Source organism: Asterias amurensis, chromosome 13, assembly GCF_032118995.1.
Source record: "Asterias amurensis chromosome 13, ASM3211899v1".
Classification (NCBI taxonomy): domain Eukaryota; kingdom Metazoa; phylum Echinodermata; class Asteroidea; order Forcipulatida; family Asteriidae; genus Asterias; species Asterias amurensis.
In genome coordinates, this window is record NC_092660.1 from 10,743,043 (window position 1) to 10,765,365 (window position 22,323).

The window sequence follows — 22,323 nt, forward strand, 5'->3', positions numbered from 1 at the left end:
GGTACGAAGTGTCTTGGGTACAAAGTGACTTGGGTCTGAAGTGACTTGGGTCTAAAGTGACTTGGGTCTGAAGTGACTTGGGTCTGAAGTGACTTGGGTCTGAAGTGACTTGGGTACGAAGTGACTTGGGTCTGAAGTGACTTGGGTACGAAGTGACTTGGGTCTGAAGTGACTTGGGTCTGAAGTGACTTGGGTCGAAGTGACTTGGGTACGAAGTGACTTGGGCACGAAGCTTGGATGCAAAGTGACTTTGGTTCGAATTGACTTTGGTACAAATGGGTCTGAAGTGACTTGGGTACAAAGTGACAAGATTCTTCAAATCTTATTGTATCACTCAGGTCTATGACTGTCAGGAAGATGTATTGTAGGGTTATGACTATTAGTTCTTGTAGAAGAAGTAAATAAACTAAACTTATGCTGAATTTTAATTGGACAGTCACACCCATCAACCAATATGAACAAGAATTGTAGAGGGTCTTAGGGCTTCAACTTACGCTAAATTGCACTGGAATACACAAAGTTGCAACTCCACATGCACATCATACAGTCACCAAACGATTTGGGGAGTCACAGAAGCCTTGTGATGCCCAGCTCTGCACAAGAATACTTGATGTCATCTATCCAGCATTTCTTTTAGAATGTAAGATTGGCACACTCTTAATTGTAGGTGCTAAAGTCTTCTCAGTGGGATGATATCTTGGAGTGCCAGTACAAGGTTTGAGCCTGGGTGGAGAAAAATGATAGACATTCTTTAGTTTGTTTAATAGAATGATGGAACTTTCATCAGAGCTCAGTAAAGTACTGAGTAAACAGTGCTAACTTGGAACTGCACACACTAAAAAAACACTGACTTTCAGGGAATATTTGCTTATGGACAACTTTTGGCTTACACAGCTAGCACAGTGATTAAGCGCTTGCACAGTAAGTGGAGAATGGCGATCATAAACGTAGAATTGAGCGATAAGCAGTGGACTGAAATTGGGCTCAGCGGAAAAAATGCATCAATGGTTATCATTAATTTTGGTTTTTACCCATACACCGATGTGTGTTAGCACTGTATACTCAGTACTTCCCCGAGTCCTGTGAAAAAATATCACAGGCATGTTACTCGGGTGGGATTCGAACCCACGACCCTTGCAATTCTAGAGCAGTGTCTTACACATCAGTGTACGGGTAAAAACCAAAATTAATATTCTTTATCCCCGATGCAAATTTAACATCTATTAAATGGTTATCATGTAAACAAAAACATAGGCCTTTTTCAAACTTTTTTGGCTTCCGCTTTGGATTTGGCTCGGCAGTTTTTTCTGCTTAATTAAGCCGCTCTATGAAATTTGGCCCAGCTAGTCCAAACTCCCTTGCCCCCCACCCCGATCCACCATATGCATATTTAATATTCATAAATTCCTTGCGACATTGTGTTACACTTTTCAGGGAATGAACTCTGAGGCAGTATTTACCTTGAAAACAATCTTTTTTCCCTCACATCTCATGTGTGAGGTAGTTGAGAACCCCTTACATTGTCAGTCACATCTTACAAATCATCAGCAGGTCTTCACATCCTCGCTGCACACAAAGAAAAAGTATTAAAATATTATATTAATACTCAGGAAACAATTATTTTTTGAAGCAAGTGGAGTTTGTGTAGTCAGTGGCATAGCAATATATTTTCATAATAGTAGGGGTGGGAGGGGGAGTGGAGGGGGCGGAGGCAGTGGCGGTACAGGCGGGGCAAACAGCGACTGTGGGGTGCAGGGGTTAACAGGTGCATGTAAAGGGGATAGGGGGGCAGGAATCTTAGCTGGTGAACCAAATTAGAGTCAATACTAACAAGTTTTCTGACTTGGAATCTGATTCACTGACCATCATGATGTGAAGATGGGATGGGGCAAGCTTGGGGACCGGGAGCTTAGGGCTTTTTAGAGGGGGAATGCTAATTGTGAGGGCGAGATAGGGCCAATGCTAATCAATCAGGATAACTTTCCGTATGGCGCCACCACTTTTTCACTCATTTTTACAAAAAGGGATATATCAATCAGGTAAATAAGTCCCTATATTATTTTATATCGAATGAAAAAGTGGTGGCGCCATACGGAAACTTTTCCATCAATCAGACTCAGAGCCAATCACTGAAATCATTGTCTCAACAAATTAATAAAAGCACAAAAAGCATTTTGAGCAGGTATTTTTTTCTTTAAAAATGACTGTGCGTATATAACTGTAGTCACACTTAGCCGAATTACACCTTGGCATTGACCCAATAACAAAGGCTCTGTATTCATTTTTGGAAATCAATTGTACGAAAATGCAAATGTAGCAAAATAAGTACAGATCAACAGTAACTGGTGCTAGATTGGTGGCATGCACGTGTTTTCAAGCTTGCCGCCGCACCCAACGGTTTAACCCTTCCGTTTGCTTCATTTTGACCGTTTTAAAGCCTCATATTCACCACTTGGGACTCCTTCAGGGGATGCTAGAAGTAATTGTCAACTCACCTTACTCTTTTTTTAAGGGTTTCGTCAGGCAAATTGGATGTAAAAATGTGGAACTTGACGGAGGAAAGAAACATCGAGTCTTTCCACTGCAGCCATCTTTGCGTGAGGGCGCTACAATGCTAGAGCCAGAGCCGCGTGACCTTTAGACTGGTTTCAAGTCCCGTTCTCGTGCGAGAGGTCCCGAGAATGTGGTCCCGAGAATGGGACCACGGCGCCGCACAGAAGACCCTCACGCCGCAGGATTGGGGCTTGAGTCAAGTCTATGTGGCCCTTTCTTATTGTTGGTCAACAAACCGCACTAGCGAAGTTAGAGCACTGACATTGCTGTTAACATTTTCTGCAAATTTGTCAATGTCATCCCTTGATGAACATCCCCATTATTATTTTTAAGAATGGAAACAACCCAGATCGCCGGGGGAAAAAATAGCTGCTAATTTAAAACCTTTTCTTTTCTCAAACCTAAAAGAATGTGTAACTTTGGGGCGGTGACTTTCAAGTGAAGTGAAGAGTTTGGATTATTTTCCTAGCGAGGTAGGGAAACTGCAAAGTCTCTGAATACGCAAAGAATTTTATATAGTGCGTCCTGCTAAAAAGGCATCGAAACATCGCCATGATCGAGAGCAAAACTAACAATTTACAAACAAAAGACAATTTTTTGATATTAGTAAAACAAAAACTGGGATGGTGTGTTAAGAGATCATGTCCCCCTCATCGGCAAACTAGCGCCAGGTTAATCTGTTTTTATGAACTCACAGTTAAAAAAATAACGTTTTTGGGGATCATGAAATTGTAGGTTTTGTAATAATCAGAATCTATCACAACCTTGTGGTTCTGTGTTCCTTTTGAGGAGATTAGGTAAATTTGGAAGCCTCATGAAAACAGGCCGTTGTCAGATGCAATTGTGTCCGCCGTGCAATACTGTCCGCTCCGGACACTTTTACGTGTCCGGGGCTATGCAAAAACCGTCCGGCGGACATGTACATGACTGTACATGTATGTGCGCGCGTAAAAGCGAGCGTGCATGCACTGAACCCACGTACGTGTATGCAGCATGAATATTCACGTATTTTATGATTGCAGCGAATACCCAACGGCAGAACATTTCCCTTGTCATTCATGACATGCACTTTAGCTTGTAAAATTAATGGTGAACGTGTTCCGTCGACCAAGGGCGTTTAATTTACTGCAAGGACGGTTTTGCATATGCAAATGTGTCCGGGCGGACACAATTGCGTTATGCAGCAGCGTCCGGGTGGACACGATTGCATATGCAAAACCGTCCGGCGGACATTATTGCGTATGCAATACTGTCCTCCGGATAGTACTGCATAGAGGACCTAATTGCATGCGACACCGTAATTCGGTTTGGGAAAAAGGCACATTTTCGGGGGTTTTCGGGGGTAATCTGAGATTTTTTGGGGTTGTACTTTTTTAAACATTTAGCAATTATGTGAGTTTAGCGAACCCTTGAATCAGTCTCATCACAAGTCAAATTAATTTCCCGGCGTGGGGGGGGGGGGGCAGAATCTCCAGGGAATAGATTTCCATAGAAAGGCGGAGTGAAGTACATGTATATCGTGTGTGGAGCTTTCAAGGCCGTACATTGTATTGTATTTTTTTGCAGTGCACAATTTACCTAGTGAAGATAGCTTCACTACGCTTGACCAATACTATAATAATGATAAAAGAAATCAAACAAACAAATTAACTGCAGTTCTCTTTCAACTTTATTTTTAAAAACTCAATTACACTTCTCATCAGTTAAAAATTTAGGTTTTGCAATACTAAATATCATACGTGCCGGGCACTCTTAGTCTCTTACTGTCTATGGGTTTACAGTTCAACAACAACTTGTAGGCCTACTTATTAAGGGTATAACATAGACAACTTCCGACCCTTGGTCCAATGTCAAAATCTAAACAACTTTATAATAACCTTTTCTTATTTTTTGTTTTACTTCATTATCTCTCAAGATTTTCTTGTGGTTACACCGAGCGTATGTTAATATATCAGTAAGATTGTTAAAGCAAGGGGACTCAGCTCGTGTTATAATGTAGTGATTATACGATTCAATACATAAAGGTCTATGCAATGACAAGGTTTGCTTTGTGGGTGTTTTACAAGTCTACATTAAATTTTGCTGTCTTATAATTTCACAGGGAATACATTTTGTAATGTTTTTATAAGTAAGATTACATTTTTGGAGAACTGCATTTCTCAAATGTCGATCGTGGCCTTATTTAAAAAGAAGTACGAACAACTATAGAATTGTTTTGTTGATTTTTTTTTTTTTTTTTTGCTTTTTGTTTTATCCTTTTTTGAAAAAATATTTCTATAAAGTGAGCTCATGCAATAGTGCACACAGTTTATGTACAGTTAATTTTCGTCTCAAATGCGTGCGGATTTATCAGCATGTTGGTCATAGCGTGAATCGCAACGGGCGGCCATTTTAATTTCATCGCCCGTTGCTGTTTCCGTCTGGTCTCCCTCTGTGCAATGTTGGCTTAACTGTTACTGATCACAATGGAGCCAGACTAAAAATCCACTTTGCATTGAGTTCGTTTGCGAGCACGTCCCTAATAATAAAATACACATTCTCTAAATCGTTAGTCACTAATACTATTACACTATACATGTGTACACCGATTCATGATTTCACCAAGGCCTTTCTGAAGCAAACAAAAAAACAGCATTCAAAATGTATGTATGTTATTTTTTGTTTAAATCAGCCTCTTGTTTAAGTATTGCTTAAAATGGCTACGGTCTTTTACAAGCCAATGGCTTTTACATGGATATCAGTACATAATGTAAGTTCTAAATCTAAGTTGAGAATGGTTCTATATAATTGGAACCATACACACCATACACAGACCCTGGGTGTTAATTGTGGAACTTCAACAGTGTTCCACAAAATTTCAAATCATGAAATTCAATTTAGGGCAAGGAATGCTCAAATCTGCAGTTGCTAAAATAAATTGCAAATATTGTTACTCGTGTAGAACTTGTTCGATTTCTTTTACATACATGAGTACATTTGAAACTTTCGGGCAAGATACAAGCGGTTTCGACCAACGTATCTTTCAAAGGCTAAACATTGTTTAACCTTTGAAGAAAGACTCTGCTAGGATAATATGCTAGAGGATTTTGCTTTTATAGCACAGGTTATTTGGATTGGTAAGCAGTTTGCAACAATATTCCTTCTTTTAGACAAGTTGTTCGCCATAATATGGCGGTTTGCTATGGGAATGATGCTCTCACTAACATCTAAAGGTAAGTATAACACACAGCACATTTAGGTTTTATACAAGTTATTTGCTCATTCAGTAAAAATTACCTTTTTTCAAAAACACATTACGTAGTTTTTTTTTTCAGAAATTAAAAAAGGACGTTTCACGAACTGCAATAATGAAAATGACTTCATCTTTTTCTTGGTTATTGGAATTCAGATTCATGCATGATAAAGTCTCATGGAAAACATAAGTTTACAAAATATAATGATGACAAATTTGTTATAAATAAATATAAGCGATGATCTTACTGTACATATTAACATGAAATAAACTTAGTACGTGATTAAACTTAAATTAAATAAATGAGACAATACAGAAACAATAAACTACCCAAAGTTCACGGTGTATCATTATTTCAGAAGTCATTCCAAAAAATAATTTCGTTTTTTTGTTTTCAGTATAGTTTTTTAAATTGAACGACTTTGTAAGAATTTCGACATGACTTATCTACCACAGCCTAGATGCAGACGGTAGGGTAACAAAATACCCATTATATGTTTTTGACTGGTTTAGTATTTTGAAATGTTGTCTTTATCAAATACCCCAATTTTTAAACCCTCGAATTGAAATCATACAATTTAAAATATACACCGTGACGAAAATAAGCACACCAAAATATCTACTTTAACATCTAAAATTGGAAAAAAAAATATACGAATGAAACTGAAAAGATACTGAAAATAAAACTAGGAAACTATTTCGATGTAATGTGCATTGATTCGTGCAATAAAGCAGTTTGACTGTTTGCACAATAAAGAATAGGCCTTAAACGGTGTTTCAGTTTTACTCTTCACATTGGCATTGGGCGCAATTAATTCCAGGTATATTTTGAGTTATTTATACGCAAAAAATGGTTGCGTTTCAAACATTTGAAGCAGGGGCTACACATTGTATTCATGATTAAAGCTGTTGGACACTATTATTCGCTGTCCTTTTCTGAGGAGGCAAATCTCTAAAAATGTTAGACAATTTTGAAGGTCGAAAAATTGTTGACACAAATTGTGTGTGTTTATTTGACTGTTGCGAAGATGCGTTGCGAATTTGAAACGTCAAAATGTGTATATCGCATGAAATATGAACTGGGATTGCAGTCTCCAAGTGTTATGTAATACTGTTATTTTCTAAAGAATTTGTTCACCATGATTGCACAAGAAACTATTAAATACACCTGTATATATTAATAATAATACGATGTTATAATAACAGTTACCACATGTATTGCAAATGTTTATAAAGACATTGTACTTTAATTGGCAAAACATTTTTAAAAGCACTTATTGGTAAGCTGATATATCACACACTGTTTACAATTGGTAAGGGTTTGCAGAGTACCAGTTAGGGAGTGTTTTTTAATGAACGCACACAGATCTGTTTGTTTTGGGTGGGCACCAGTTCTGATGTTTGATCAGATCAAATTAAATGATAATTAATATTAACCAGCTTGCTTTTATAAGTGGTGGTTTGTTTTTTATGAAAGAAGTTTTACTTTTATACCATATTCTTCAATTTCAGACTACTTTTAACTTCTCATACTATTGCCACACTGATTTTGTTTCACTATTTTGATATTAGATCCTGTCTCATCAAGGAGAGGGTGATGTTTTTTCTAAATTTGGTCAGAAAGAAGATTTCCAGTAGTTTCAACTCTCCAAAAACTCACTTCTGTATGACGTGTATAACCCTTCCTCTAAATGATTCCCCCATAGTTTTATTCACATTACAGATATCCTAGTTAATAGTTAACAATTAAAATACTGATAACATACTTGGCACCAGGCCTGACTAAGAGATATTATAAATGACAAAATCAACACCTCGGTTTTTTTAAAAAATACTCGCTCCAGAGATACCCTTTTAACATGTTCAACATGTAAGCGAGTGAGTTTAGCAGTGTCACAATAACTCAACGTGCAGTCAAAACCACAGTTGTAGGTATTTCTTTCCTATGGGAATGACCTTTGCCCTTATGACCTCACTTTCATTTCCCCAGAATAAATTCCCAAAATGGCGGCACTGCTAAACCAAGTCACTTTGGTTTATATCAATAAACATAATGCCAAATCAGCTTCAAATACAATTTGATATTGGCATGCCGTATTTACAAAAATGTTCCAACTTGATGAAAGGGACGTGTACACCACCGGTATAAATTTGATTATTATTATGGGGGAATAGCCATCTCTCTTTGTTTGTTTTATGCGCCTCGGAATAAGTTTAGTCTTAGATAGATGGCGCTTTATAAGTTTTAATAATTATTATTATTATTATTATTATTTAAGATGATTGTACTCGTATACAATGAGCAAGGGATATTAGTTTGGAATGAGTTTTGAGGTATAATAATGCGTTTCAGAAAGTTTACTTTTTTCATCAATCTGTGTTCTTCAAAGGTGGTGGTACATGTATCTATTTTTGCCAAATACTGATGTTATTTCCCCAACATGTATTTCCTGTTTTAACCACTGGTTTACAGCCCCTTTAAAACTTGGCATAAGGTATGGATGGAACATTTTGCCACTGGCATAAACCCTGAGATAAAACCTCACAGTTTTAATTCTGGAGGATCCTGCCTCAACTTGGAGGTTACATTTCTCCTCCATGTTCTCTTTGAGGAAATGCATCATGTGCGATGAAAATCATGGAAGGACACCTTCATGCTGGCATTAGTCCTGAGATCGAAACAGAAACTCAAAGAGGGCATTTCTCCTTGGGCCAAGGCCCGCATGAATGCCCCATTGAATTTCAGTTTGTGACTCTTGCATCGCAATGATCACTCAAGCATTTTGCAGTAGGGAAAGTTATACAGCGTTACCATTGTAACCTTGTAGCGTAACAGCTCCGGCGCCCTCTGTTGGTGGCGGTGCACAGGCCCCACGAACCTCCAGTGGTAAACTGACACCATTTTCGCAGGGCATGTATTTGGTAATTCTGCCAGCATCGACTCCATCCATGGTACCGCCCATGATTGTGCCGTTTCGCTGGTGAACTCTAGTTGCTTCCTCGCGGTGGTGTTGGAGAGCTGGTCCCCAGTCAGCGGTTGGGGTGATCAATGCACGAAGTCTCTGTAGACAAAAACAAACAGTTTAAACATTAATCGAGGAAAATAACCACATTCAGTTAGTTATTTGCTTTCTACAAAAAGATATGTAGAGTATTTTGCACCCAAAGCATACTCAAAATGCTTTCTGTGTTTTACGAAACAGTGAACAAGCGTCTCTGGTAGGATTCGAACTCATGATCTGCGTTTCAGGCAACAGCTAGCCCACTTAGTCTATGCATGGTGACAAGACAAGCCATCTCAATTCCAGGAGGGAACCACAACCTAGTTAAAAACAGTTAGATTCAGCATAACCAAAACTTACATCTGTGACAGTTCCTTCAGCTCGGATGAACTCCCAGACCATGACGATGGGGATAAAGATGAGGGTAGAGCTGATCATCAGCCATCCAATAGCGTGAGCCCATGGGGGGAATTCGTAGTCCTTAGCGGTGGGGTTGGTCCAGGAAATCCAGTTGAACATCAAGACAAACTGAAATATTAACAAATGTATTGAAGTTAAAGTTAATGCATGAGAATATAACAGCATTGAAGGACATTTTTATGACACGGTCACTGCAAAAGTTTGTTCCAAAATTGATTTGCCAGCATGCAAACTCCTTATTAAAAAGTTATGAACTATAAAATTTAAGACAAAAAATCTTTCAACTGTTATCAATTTATAGTAATTATAAAAGTGTGTTTTGATTTGAAACAAGTTTGAGGAAGTTATACGAACACATGAACAGGTATACTAGTGTAAAAGAAAAACAAAGGGATTTTCAGAGAAAATTTGAAAAACTTACAGCAAGTACACATGGAGTAATGCAACACCAGTTGAGTGGCCACCACTTGAAGAAGATAGAATCCACAACTTTGTCACCGAGCATTGTTCGGATGTCATTGGTGAATCGTTTAGCGCCGTAACACCATCCCAAAGCTATGCATTCACAAAGACCGAAGATCAACAAGGCAAAGTCTGCAGCGTATTTATCCATCAGCCACACCCAGTAGTTACCCGCCTGTGTCACAGTGTTGAGTCCAAGCAGAAAGCAAACACCACAGTATCCAGCAACGACGAAGGTCTTCTTTCCCTTCAACTTCTCAGGGAACTGGTCCATGACAGCAGTAACTACAGTCTCCACAATGCAAAACTGGGGGTAAAAAAAAATTACAAAAATATTTGTATGAATAATTGAGTTTATGAGTAATGATCACAACAACATCAAAATGGCTGAAAAGTGACTGAATTGGCTGAATTGCTTAAGAAAAGCAGAAATGAGCAGGTAACCAGTCATCAATTGTACTTGTGACATGGTAGTTTGGCTGGTAACCATATTCTGGTAACTGTAATTTTGTTATGCTTAGCAAACTGTTATTTTGCTGTTTTTTACCATTATTGAAAGTGTTGTTTTTCTAACATAGAAGCATTGTTAAAGAAGACTTCAACTTGAGTTACCAGTTGCTGTGCAGTATTACTCTTGTTAAACCTGGATTTTACTGGAAATCACCTGAAGTGTTTTGTGTACTATAAAATGACTTTTTAGGAAGAGAATGAATATTTGAAGAATGTAAACTTACTTGGCTGTCAAGTCCGAGAGTCAACAACATGAAAAAGAACAAGAAGGACCAGACTGGGGCAGCAGGGAAATGAAGAACAGCCTCGGGGTACACGATAAAGGCAAGACCAAAAGCTGTAGAAAAAAAAATAACAATAAAATACATTCATTAACAAATGCAAAAAATAAATAATCTAATTCAATCCTCAATAATATTTCTTTCTTATGGTAAAGTATTTTCAACCATACTGCGGTACTGTTGAAATTGGATTTTTCTGTAGACATGTGCAAGTCAGTTTTTAACTGTCAGACATGTTTCAATAAACCATTATTGTTTTGGATATGAATTGAAAATTATGGTGCTTTACAACAAGTGCAAACAATGAAAACAGAACCCTTCATTTTTGTTCTGTTTTCATTGTTTGAACTTCTTGTAAAAATATTTAATCATACTAAAGTGTACAATAGGCATAAGAGTGAATTAACAAAACAAAAATTAATAAACATAACTCTACTTACTTTCATCGATAACATTTTCCACAGGTTTATCCAATTCATGAGACATGTTTCCAAGGATAGAGAAGATCACAAATCCGGCAAGAATACTGGTTCCACAGTTTAAAACCGGCACGAGAATTGCATCTCTGTACAAGAGAAAAAATTAATTTCTTAGCAAAAATATTTCCTCACAGTAAAAATCAGTACAAATTGTACTATGTAAAAACATTTTTAAAAAACAAATTTGTTGTGTTGATTTGGTTTCTTCCAAAACTTATGTTCCATCGGCTACAGTCAAAATGACAAAAAAACAGTCTTAGAGCAGCACTTGATAGTTCAAGTTTAATGGAGATTGTTTTTAAGTCATTACTATCAATGATAATCCACAAAAACAACCAATCTACTTTTTGTATCGAGTTCAGAGTCCCACCTGGGTTCGAGTCCCACCCGAGTAATGTGTACTTGATTTTTTTCACGGAACTCGGGTGAGTACTGAGTATACAGTGCCAACACACATCGGTGTATATGGGTAAAAAACATAATTAATATTCTTTATCCCTGATGCAAATTTAACATCTATTAAATATTTTATGAACGATTGTAAAATTCCTCTTGAAATGTGTTTTTATCAGAAGAAGTTAAACTCTTTACCTTAGGCAATTGTTCTTGAACCTGTTGTAGGAAGACAACGTGATAAGACCACCCCATGACGCACTGAGAGAATAGAAGATCTGGACAGCAGCATCTTTCCATACCTGCATATTGAAAATGGAACAAACCTTATGAATATGCACTACTTTACTTCTACAGCACTTCTAATTGGTTAACACTGCTCAAAATGAATATTCATAGTCTGTTACCTGTAATTATTCACGCGTCACCGCTCCACGGTTTCTAAGGTATGATATAGTGATTCATTGTATGAGGGTCACAACTCGACGGTTTCCAAGTATACCGTTCCCAAATTCCAATAGTTAAACAGTGACTCACTGCATGGAAGGCTACGGTCACAATCACGTGAAAGTTAAAACAGTTTCTAAAAAGTAATTTTCCATTATTTGTTTATGATTTGAGCTTAAACTTGTTAACCAGAAGTTGAATAATCTTGTTTACCTTTGCTTCACCGAGATGATTCCATCTTGGGGTAACGAAGTACTCCACTCCCTTCCAGTATCCCTCCAATGTGATACCACGGAAAAGTAAAATCACCAAGACTATGTATGGGAAAGTGGCGGTGAAGTAAACAACCTACAAAAAATTAAGAAAATATAATTAGTTGTTGTACACTGCTAACCTAAAGGACATGGTTGTAAGTGCAAACAACTTTGAGTGGAATTACGTTTGGTGATCGATATAGAGTCTTTCTCTCTTTCATTATTTTTGTTGCAACCTAACAGATCATCACAATAATTACCTTTTACTTAACTTAATTTCATTTTTGAATCCAAAGACGTGTTTTTCCATCCAGCAGAAATGTTTGATTTTTCTTGGATTACAATTCAAACAGTTTTATTCAACGCCATGCTTTGGGGAACTAACTCCAATCAGTATTTGTTACTACAAAATCGATTGGTGTTTCTTGACAACTGAAGACTAGGACTAATGAATTATTTAGATGGGACAGAATATTTTCAAGAAGGAAACTGATAAAAAAAACAGTTTTTTAATCTACCTTTCCGGAAGACTTGATGCCTTTGACAAGGCAGCCGAAGACCAACAACCAAGCCAGAGCCAAACACAAAGCCAACTGCCAAATGATGTAACCGGATTTACCGATATCCCCGGAGTCGTGCAACATACCATTCCTACAAAAAGAAAAGAAAATAAGTTTGTTTGGGTTTTTCTTCCTTTTGAATATTAATTCTGAAGAAAGTTGGTTGAAAACTTGGTCCAAGATAAGATGGTTCTTGGAAGTATTAAAGCATCACTTTGCAACAAATAAAAGCAATAATTTTAAGTTAGAGAGAGATTATAACAAATAATGAATAAATTATGGTTCTTTAATTATCAAAATATCACTTGAATGCATATTCGTTACCACTTAAATCAATTTCTTTATATTAAGAACAGGAATTATTGGGTTTTTTTAAATGAAAAAATTATTTACTTGTAGAATTCTTCTGTCGGGCGCACTCTCAAGGCCTTCAGAGGGTCAACATAGCTCGACAAATCAGTCGAGTTCCCATCCACGGTGATGTTATACATGTCCATCTCCACACTGGTCAGATTTGCCACGGGAACGCATGTGTTGTTGAAGGTAATGATTCCACCACTTGAAATGCAGTCTTTGTACAGGTCACTGCAGAAGGCCGTGTTCCACTCATGATCGCAACCTGCCCATGGTAGGCTGGTCGTGAGGGACATGAACATGTAGTAGAGTGTGTAGGTGATGACCACATTGTAGTATATGCCGACCCATGCTGACACTATCACCATACCGATACCCACACCTGAGTTGAAATTAAGAATATTATAGATTCATTAGAACAAAATCTCAAAATTAACTTTGAAGTTAATACAATTTTTTTAATTATATCTTCCTTTTGGCATGACACTATCGCCATGCAAAGAATACAATGACCTGATTTCAAACTAAGAGTAGATTCATAAGAAAAATCTCGCTATGAATTTTACAATAATTAGTTTTTTTATTCCAATTTCCTGTCAGCACAATCTTCAATAGTGAAATCCATATTGAGCTATATATAGCTATACTAGGATGGTGCAGAAAAGACGTCACAGGCAAAGTGCTTAAGAAATGAAGAGTGAAGTTAAGGTGGCGACAAGACAAAAAAGACTAAGAGCACAGCATGGTTTATTCTGCCTATAACAGTTTCATAGAGATGGAACTCAAAATAACGCATCATTCCATCTGAAGGTGTTTGTAAATGTTTAAGTATCTACACTTGTGCTTTCAGATGTTATATTTTCTATATGTATTATTTATTTTATTTGGCTATTGACGTAGGTTTGTATTTATTGTTAATAGTAATCTTTTGCATGCGGCAGTGTTTAAAGATGTTATTTGTCTAGCCAATTATTTTAACGACCTTGTAAATTTCTTCATCTGAAACGAACGAAGTACGCATCAATGAGCACTGTTCAATAAACTTGTTGTGAGCAAAATGGAAAAATAGGGTGTAGACCTTAACAAAAAGGTTCTTAGGAAGCGGTGTGGCAGGCAAAACAAAATATCAATTTATTTTTTTCCGTTCCACACGACTGACGAAAACATTGCCATCACAAAAGAAAGAAGTGAAATGGATCTTACCTAAAAAAAAGAAACGGTATTGTTTATTTGTATATTTGTGGTTGTCAATGAGAACTAATCTCTTTTTACAGAAGTTTGCAACACTTTGGTGCCCCCAAAAATTGTTCCGCTTTGTGCGTTGCTGTAAAAGGAAAACAGCACGTACACTTTGACTTTGAAACTTTGAGACGTGACCGTGGATGTCAACAATTAAAAATTGTCTGCGAGACGGCAGTGACATTCAGGGCAACAAACTACAATACACAATTTGGACTGATTTCGGAAACAAAGAATTAGTTTGTTTTAAATTAATTACCTCTGAACATTGGAACAGAGTTCCAACACCGAATAGGTCCGCTGCTGCTATACTGGCCAAAAGCCAACTCCATGAAGAAAAGGGGAAGTCCGGCAAACAATAACATGACCAGATAAGGAATCAAGAAGGCACCTGGAAAGAAATGATAAAACAAAGATGATTAAGTGGCAAGTGTTAAATTTACGATTCAAACAAACATGACACTCGCCGCGAGTCTTCTCGTGGGACTTGATGGTACACCATCCGAGGGGACCGAAGGGGACTAATATAAAGTTGCGGGGAAATCTTTCTGAGAGAAAAACATTTTAGAGTGCACCAAATCAAATAAGCAAAACAAATTGAGATTAATTTTTTTGTAACTGATGGAAAGTGTTAAATAATGTTGAATGTTGTTGAGATCATGTGTCACTGGCAGGAAATCCCTGCAAATTCCTAAATCTGCTCAACAGTGATTTGGAACATTTCCAATGAGGATCCAGGATTGGAATCAGATATCAATATCAAATTGGTTTCGAATTTTGATTTTTGAGGAAACTGTGTTACAGGGAAATTCCCTTTGAGAGCCCCATCTGTCTGTGCTGATAGAAGAAAATATAAACAAAGGATGAGCAGAGCAATTTTTGTATACATAAACGTGTCAATGGAAGCACAAAATGTACAAAGCACAAACAAAATTGTGCTTACCATTATTTTGTGACTGGTATTTTGCTCTTTTGTTCTTGGCAAAAATCATAAAGAAGTTTTTTTTTTTTTTTTTTTTCATCGCAACGATTTCTTTAATAATCTAATTTTCTTGAATCATAGGTAGGAAGATATTTTTGATCTTAATAATTTGAGTGATTTAAGTTTTCTAATCCAAATAACATTCCTTTGCCTATTTTTGGACGGGAATGTATACTATGAGTGACTGTTGCAGATTTGAACAGCTTATCTGAAGAATTACCCTCCCGAAGACCCCCTTTTATGTAAATATAAGATGGCCTGACAAAAAAACCAAGGCACAGACATGACGTCAATGCATTGTGTCTTGTTTTGACGGAGATTTGCTCTCGAGACACGGACGTCTTTTGAGGCAAGAACTATATCACCATGGCAACGGACTTTTCCCGAAGCAAAGGCATGCAGCGGCGGGGTCGACATTTGGCGGTACACAAATTATCATCAAGAAGAAATCCATCCTTACGGAGCAATACGTTTGAATAAAATAATATGCAGTGGAAATTTCCATCAGCTCGTGCGCGCGCAGTGCGGCGATAATGGCAAGCACCGCAGGCATCCTGCCAAGAGCAGCATTTTGCTAATCTATTCAGTTAATGCATATTCATGAACTATATACACTTCATGATTTATCACAACCCGAGTCTGAAATTACTAGCTGAAATCCGATGTATAAAACCACATCCAATGAAATATATCAAGTTTTTTTTGTGCATCGACGTACAAAGTGCTGTGTGTCGGAATGATACATAGACATGTCCGCTCGTGTTTTGTACCACTTAAAAAATCACTATAGGAGTGAATTTTAAGTCCGTCTGTTTGCGACGTTCTTGATTAAGAAATAATTTAGTGGTTGATGTAAATACACGCGTGTGCGTCACTGGGGGATCGATTGCCCAAACTAGAGGGCAAACTGAAACATTTATTAAGAGGTGAGAAAACACGAGGCTTGAGGCAAAACAAAAAGACAGCTTCTGTAAGGAGGGCTACAAGACGTGCTGGAATTTCATCACTTGTGAATAAATTGACTATAAAGCGACATTTTCAGCACGGAATTTCAAATCGGATTTGTGACAAAAATTTCCTGTTTAAAAGTTATTGTAATGTGGGTTTCATGTAATTATAAACGCTTATAGTTGTCGTATAAACTGTTTGTTTGCTTGTATTTTGGAGAAATCTAATCGCAAACTGAACCCGTGTGCAAAAACAGCCCCCGCAACATTCACGAAAAAGGGGAACGGGTGTATAGTCGAGAGACTTTGTTCACGCGCCTTTTTGCAACATAACAAATCTGATTGGTCAATCCGTATGATTGAGAGTATATTGACGGTTTCTATAACTCACCTCCCCCGTTGCTATAGCAAAGGTACGGGAATCTCCAGACGTTTCCAAGCCCGACGGCATACCCGATGCAAGACAACAAGAATTCCATGTGATTCGACCAATTACCGCGCTCTTCGTTTTCGTCGCCCTTGGTCTTGACTGTCATGACGGGGAGTGGGGATGGGGGTCCACTCCCGGGGGCAGGGTACATCGCAAAGCCTGGATCACCCTGCGGCAGTGGTTGGAAACTCTGTAGTGGAAGAGAAAATGAAAGTTATAAAAACAATGATTTTACAATTATAGACCTGTGTTGTGTGTGTTTAACTTGGAGATAAAAAAAACATGTTTTTCCCAAGTTAGGGAAAGGTAATAGTTAAACATGGATCTAGTTTTATGGTCATGTTATCATTGCAATTTAAAACGTCTAAAATAACTGGATTGGAGATAGGCTTACAACAATACTGCTCTAAAGTCGCAAACCATAGTTTTGTTCAACAAAGGCGAAGTTGTGGATTTAAACCATACTTTTTTTTAAAGAAAGACTGCACTCCATGTATTTCTAGAATCCCCGTGTTGTTTTTACTTATTGAAGACTTCTTTACACATCAATGAAGGTCTTCATTATTCATCACATCGAATACTAAGAACTTCTGAACGGTTATCATTCTTAACATGCCACAGAGTTAACCCTGACATATTTTGTTCAGCCTGTACACTGACTGATGGACATTCTAACATATCATTGCTTGCCCATCTGCTGATTGTCCGAGCATAGAGCTGTAAACTGAGCATGCTGGTCCTTGCTCTATGCCCGAACATTCCTATGGAGGATACAACCTTATAAGTTATGCGGTAGGCTATGTTTCAAGTCACCGTGTACAATGCACTTCGATATCCAACATTGCATTGAGCCAATAAGTAATGTATTCCTGTTTCTAAACATTGAATATTGAGAAGTAGAAGTGGCATTTTCAACTTTTCGTTTTCAAACGCGTTGTGCGGAGACTACGAAATGACTCATTGATGATGCGTTGCCCGTCAGCAACGTGAGGGGTATTCATTAAGTATTCTGACATGCGCACTGAGTGAAGCTCAATAAAGCATTTAGATTGTTTTCTCAACTAGTGTTTTGCTATTTTTAGACGTGTCTCGTCATGTGATTAGTGATTATGTTTAATTATTGACTAGAATTGACATCATGGAAAAATTAGCAAACCATATCTTAAGATAAAGAAGAGTTTTTAGGAAAATAATATGACTTTTACACATGGCGACCAAAATGCCTTCAAAATGCAGGAATAGGATGAGCACGCACGAACTGACCTCATGCTTGTCGTGCATGTGTAGCTTTCCAAGCCAGTGGAAGGCTTCTGGAAAAAAATATTAAAATTCCTGCCAAGGTTTGATCGAAAGGACAGAGGCCGGAAAATCGCTCCCCGCCCGAACCGTCTTGCGAAGAGCTACGTTTTGTACAACTTGAAAGGGACATGTTTATATGTTTGAATTAAAGATGGCAAATGTTTTGTAATAGAACAGCTATTTTCGAAAACTGAAAGCCCATCTCCAATTACTTGTACTTTGTTACATGTTGACATGTACGTTTTGATGAAGGAAGTAGAAATGCTATATCACACAGTAACTTTCACTTTGGGTTTCGTTCAGTGTAATTTTAGAACCGGCCTATCCCCTTTCTATTTTTTTTTTATACTGCGGGCATCTTTCCCTGCCAGTGTAAAACAATGTTTTGCTCTGTGACAGATGACGTCAACATAATGTATCAAATTCTGTGTCTACAAATTTTCTAATTTTTGTTAATTAACTTGCCACCTTAGACTGCATTTAATCGTAGGGCAAGGAAATATGATACAATTTATTTAAATATATCCTTTGTAACCACTGTGTCCCTGTTAACCCCTTCTTTTCCTGGCATTGCTGTCGCTATTGTATCTTTCCCCTCTGTTCCTTTATCATTTTAAATACTTGACTTGCATTGTTTTGTTTGATTCACAGTGAAGTATAAGGAATGAATAATAATAAAAAATAATTCACTTTTTTTACAAGGCAATTCTGTTTCAAAATTAATTGTAAGAAAATTCCTGACAATATGTTGCAGTGTTCCTGTTGGATGACTGTACACAAAGTAATCCTTTGATATTTAACCCCGGTTAAAGACTGATAACAAAAGAGATTTTTACATCCTGGACAGGCGCTGAGTTTCAGTTTCCTTGAAAAGGGGGTATGGAATGTTGCGGTTGAGGGGCACTTGTATTTAATAGCAGACCAGGCTTTTGATATACCTGGTACCTCCCACGACCACTTTAAAAGCTTTTTTCCCTCCAAAAAAATCCTTCGTAAAAAGTATCGACCATGACGGCCACACACGCAGAGGATTCTGCAGTGTTCGGTTGGCTTTTATAATATTTATTCAATGTTAGTCTGAACTAAAGTTTAGCTAAAAAGGTTCACATAAGACATAGAAACTGATGGGTTTGTTTTTCCATTGCAATTAATGTAAACATAAGACAGATTGAACTGAACATTTCCAAAATATTTTGTTTTTCTCTCTCTCTGGTTCAAGCTGTCTGTGTAATTTGCTACACTGTCAATCTGAGTATGTGACTATAATATATTTTAGTCATATTTTAGTTGACAAGAAAAAATAATTAGCAGCATTTTAAAAGCAAAACGTTTGTATTAACTGACCAGTGACTAATGTCCACTATTTCTTTGTGGAGGTGGATTTATGAATGGGTTTATGCGGGCTTTGTTGAGAACAAGGACCAATTGCTCACTGTTTGGGGACATGGTCCACTTCTTAAGCCCTCCCACTGCGTTACGTAACTCCATTGACCGATAAAAGACAAGAATGTTTGAGCATTATACACATCAATGGCGCGAAAAAAACGCGGTTTGCTTACATTCCTAAAATACCACTCCTTGCTTGACTGGGGGTCGTTGCCACGTCTAAGCCACACCCCACAAAGTGTACACAAATTGTCAATAAATACAGTGAAAACGTAAATAAAGACTTGCAAATCTAAAATCAGTATAATTGTATAGAATATAAACAATCTCAAATAATCTGATGGTCAAATCAATGGGTGGACATTCTATATGATTTTTCCTCCATGGTCAAAATGAGCGAATTAAACGAGTATTCTTTAATTCCAACTAAAAGTTTTAAAAATTGCATTGAGTATTAACCAAAATTAGTTAACCAAATCATTACTATCATATTTATAAATGACAGAAATAGACTAGACGCTGTATTCCGTTCAATAAACTTAGATTGAATGTTTCAACTATGACCCAGCAATTTGTAAACAAAGACAGAAAATATGTAAACAAATCATGTTCGAATCATAACAGTCAAAATGCAATTAGTTTAACAAATGTGTAACAACTTACCAATCCATGTATGTTCTTTTCATTGGTGCCTTCGGCCATGTTGAAAAGTGAGGACAACTTTGAGTGGCGAAGTTTTACCAAAAACTAGCAGAAAATCAGATGATTTCACGTCTACCAAAAATGCCGGTTTTCTCTTTTGTCAGCCTGTTGTAGTTGTAGATTCACACACACAACACCAAACACGTGCAAGCTTGTAGAACGGTAGTAAATTGCGAGACAGTCCAAAAACACTCAACTAGACTTTTAAGTTTGTTTCTCTTACCGAAATTAATAACAACTAATAGAGTCAATCTACAAGGAAATAATCCTGTAAATTTCTGTAAAAATTTGCAAGCGAGAGAGAAGCAATTCTAACGTGTTTCCTGATCCGCGCCAAAACGTATTATGAAGTGCAGGCTGTTCATTCATGAAACGTGGGAGTGTAGATATGCTAATGATTTACGTCACGAGTTTTCGACGAATCACTCAGTCTAAAACGCCCACACTGACCTTTGCACTGACTCACGGCGCCCGCTCATTGGACCAAGTCATCAATTGGCTTCTCTCATGCAAATTAAGCCGGTGTAAATAAAGACACATGCGCTTTTTGTATAGACGTCAACGAATGGAAATTTCCCAAGCCTTTCCCAGTACTTTTCCACTCATTTATATCCTGCGGTTTCCGTTGGCACTGGGCGCAAAAATCTTCACGCTCGGAATTTTGTTAGGTTTTCGAGTTCTTCAAAAAGCAGTTAGGTGTTCTTAAATTATCCAAAGAATGTACATAAAATTATCCTACGCTCAATTTGAAAATAATAATGAGCCCGTTTTGGCTAGACCATGGCTAGACAGTGTTCCTATGTAGTGAGACACGGGGTTATATTGCATGTGCTTATTAAATCTGGCATCGAGAACGTAGAAGCAGTGCAAAGAACATGTCAAATACTTTCCATTCATTTCAATCAAGAATTGATCTTACAATGGTTAGCATAATATACTTAAATAAAAAGCCCTTCAGTATAAAATAAGTAATAATAATATTGAATTATCGCAATACGAATTTGAAATTATTTGTTTTGTTTGCCATAAGCCTAAACATGTTATCCAGTTGTAATATTTTATAGCCCTGTGTAAATTAGTATTTTTACTGCTAGTTGTAATGATTTATAGCCATGTGTAAATCAGTATTTTTACTGCTCTTCTTGTTCGCGGCCATGTTATCACCCACACAGACTTACCTATCTTTTCACGACTTGCTTGTATTATAATCATGGCAAAATTTCAATAAGTGTAGTATCTTTCATAATATCAAGTGCCGGGATCCTTGAAGGAAGGCAAAACCTCCTCAGGCTCTGGCGGGCTTTATATTTTTCACCGAGCTCGGAAAAGTACTGAGGTGAAATAATCAGTGTCATCGGATAAGGTGGGCAAAAAACAAATAATTTTCTTATCCCCGCTGCTGAAATTAACATCTATTATTTAAATGAATTTGCATCGGATTAGGTGGGCAAACAACAAATAATTTTCTTTATCCCCGATGCTGAAATTAGCATCTATTATTTAAATGAATTTGATTTGTGTTTTTAATGTGAGTCCCTCTACCGCTATTACTATTAGTATAAACACGGGTGAAGGAAAACCATGTACGTATAGACATGAAGGAATAAATGGAGTACATTATTTACATTACAGAAGAAGACATAGACCCCTATATGTGTAAGCCTGTAAGGACGTGAAACCTGCGCCGTGTGATATTTTATTTCAACACGAGCATCAAGGTTTAATTGTGTTTCTCTATACTATAGGCTAGAAAAACAACCCAAAACAGATCTCTGTCTATATATAGGACTATAGTCTTTCATGGAGTATTTTATGAGTAGAATATTATTTTTTTAATCCAAAGAAGACGCAAAAAAAAGAGCACGAGTAATGACCTTTTCCCCCTCTTTTTCTTTGGATAACAACGGGATAACATCGTGTTGCTGTCTAATCAATCAAGCATACAAAGCATTCTTCTTCTATTTTTTTTCTGACTTCTATTCGAGGCTAAATAAAAATGTTTCGTCAAATCATAATTTTGTTAAATGTATAACTTTTTTGACTTTGTTTAAATAAATAAAAATGATGATTCAAAAGCACCTGGCTTCTGAAGGTCAATGCGAAAAATTATAATCGAAAAAGCCGGCACTCTGGATTATAATTTATACAGGTCGTCATTGTTTCATAACCTTGACATTGTAGGTGGCTTGCACTTTTTTTTTCATAGGCATTTGTACACAAAGGAGATATTATAATTAATAAAAAAAAAACATTGGAGCGATGAAAAAAGAAGGTCGTATGATACGCAATGATTTTTTGTCAAACTATCCTACAGCAACCATAAGCCTACACTCATGTTGTTGTTTTTTGTTTTGTTTTTCTTTGGGGGGGAGGGGGGTTGAGTTTGTTGTT

At 37.2% G+C, this 22,323-nt stretch overlaps 1 protein-coding gene across 1 annotated transcript; it reads right to left on the bottom strand.

Annotated features, from left to right (window-relative positions):
* Positions 1-4,204: 4,204 nt before the first annotated feature.
* On the bottom strand, positions 4,205-20,295 carry LOC139945838 (sodium- and chloride-dependent neutral and basic amino acid transporter B(0+)-like). The gene is made up of 12 exons (XM_071943319.1): positions 19,894-20,295; positions 16,507-16,735; positions 14,446-14,577; positions 12,987-13,329; positions 12,552-12,684; positions 11,993-12,127; positions 11,531-11,634; positions 10,901-11,025; positions 10,404-10,516; positions 9,629-9,976; positions 9,148-9,315; positions 4,205-8,847 (listed from the first exon to the last, which is right to left on the bottom strand). Exons 1-12 carry the CDS (start codon positions 19,930-19,932, stop codon positions 8,584-8,586), a joined length of 2,133 nt encoding a protein of 710 aa, XP_071799420.1. The 5' UTR covers positions 19,933-20,295; the 3' UTR covers positions 4,205-8,583.
* Positions 20,296-22,323: the final 2,028 nt, after the last annotated feature.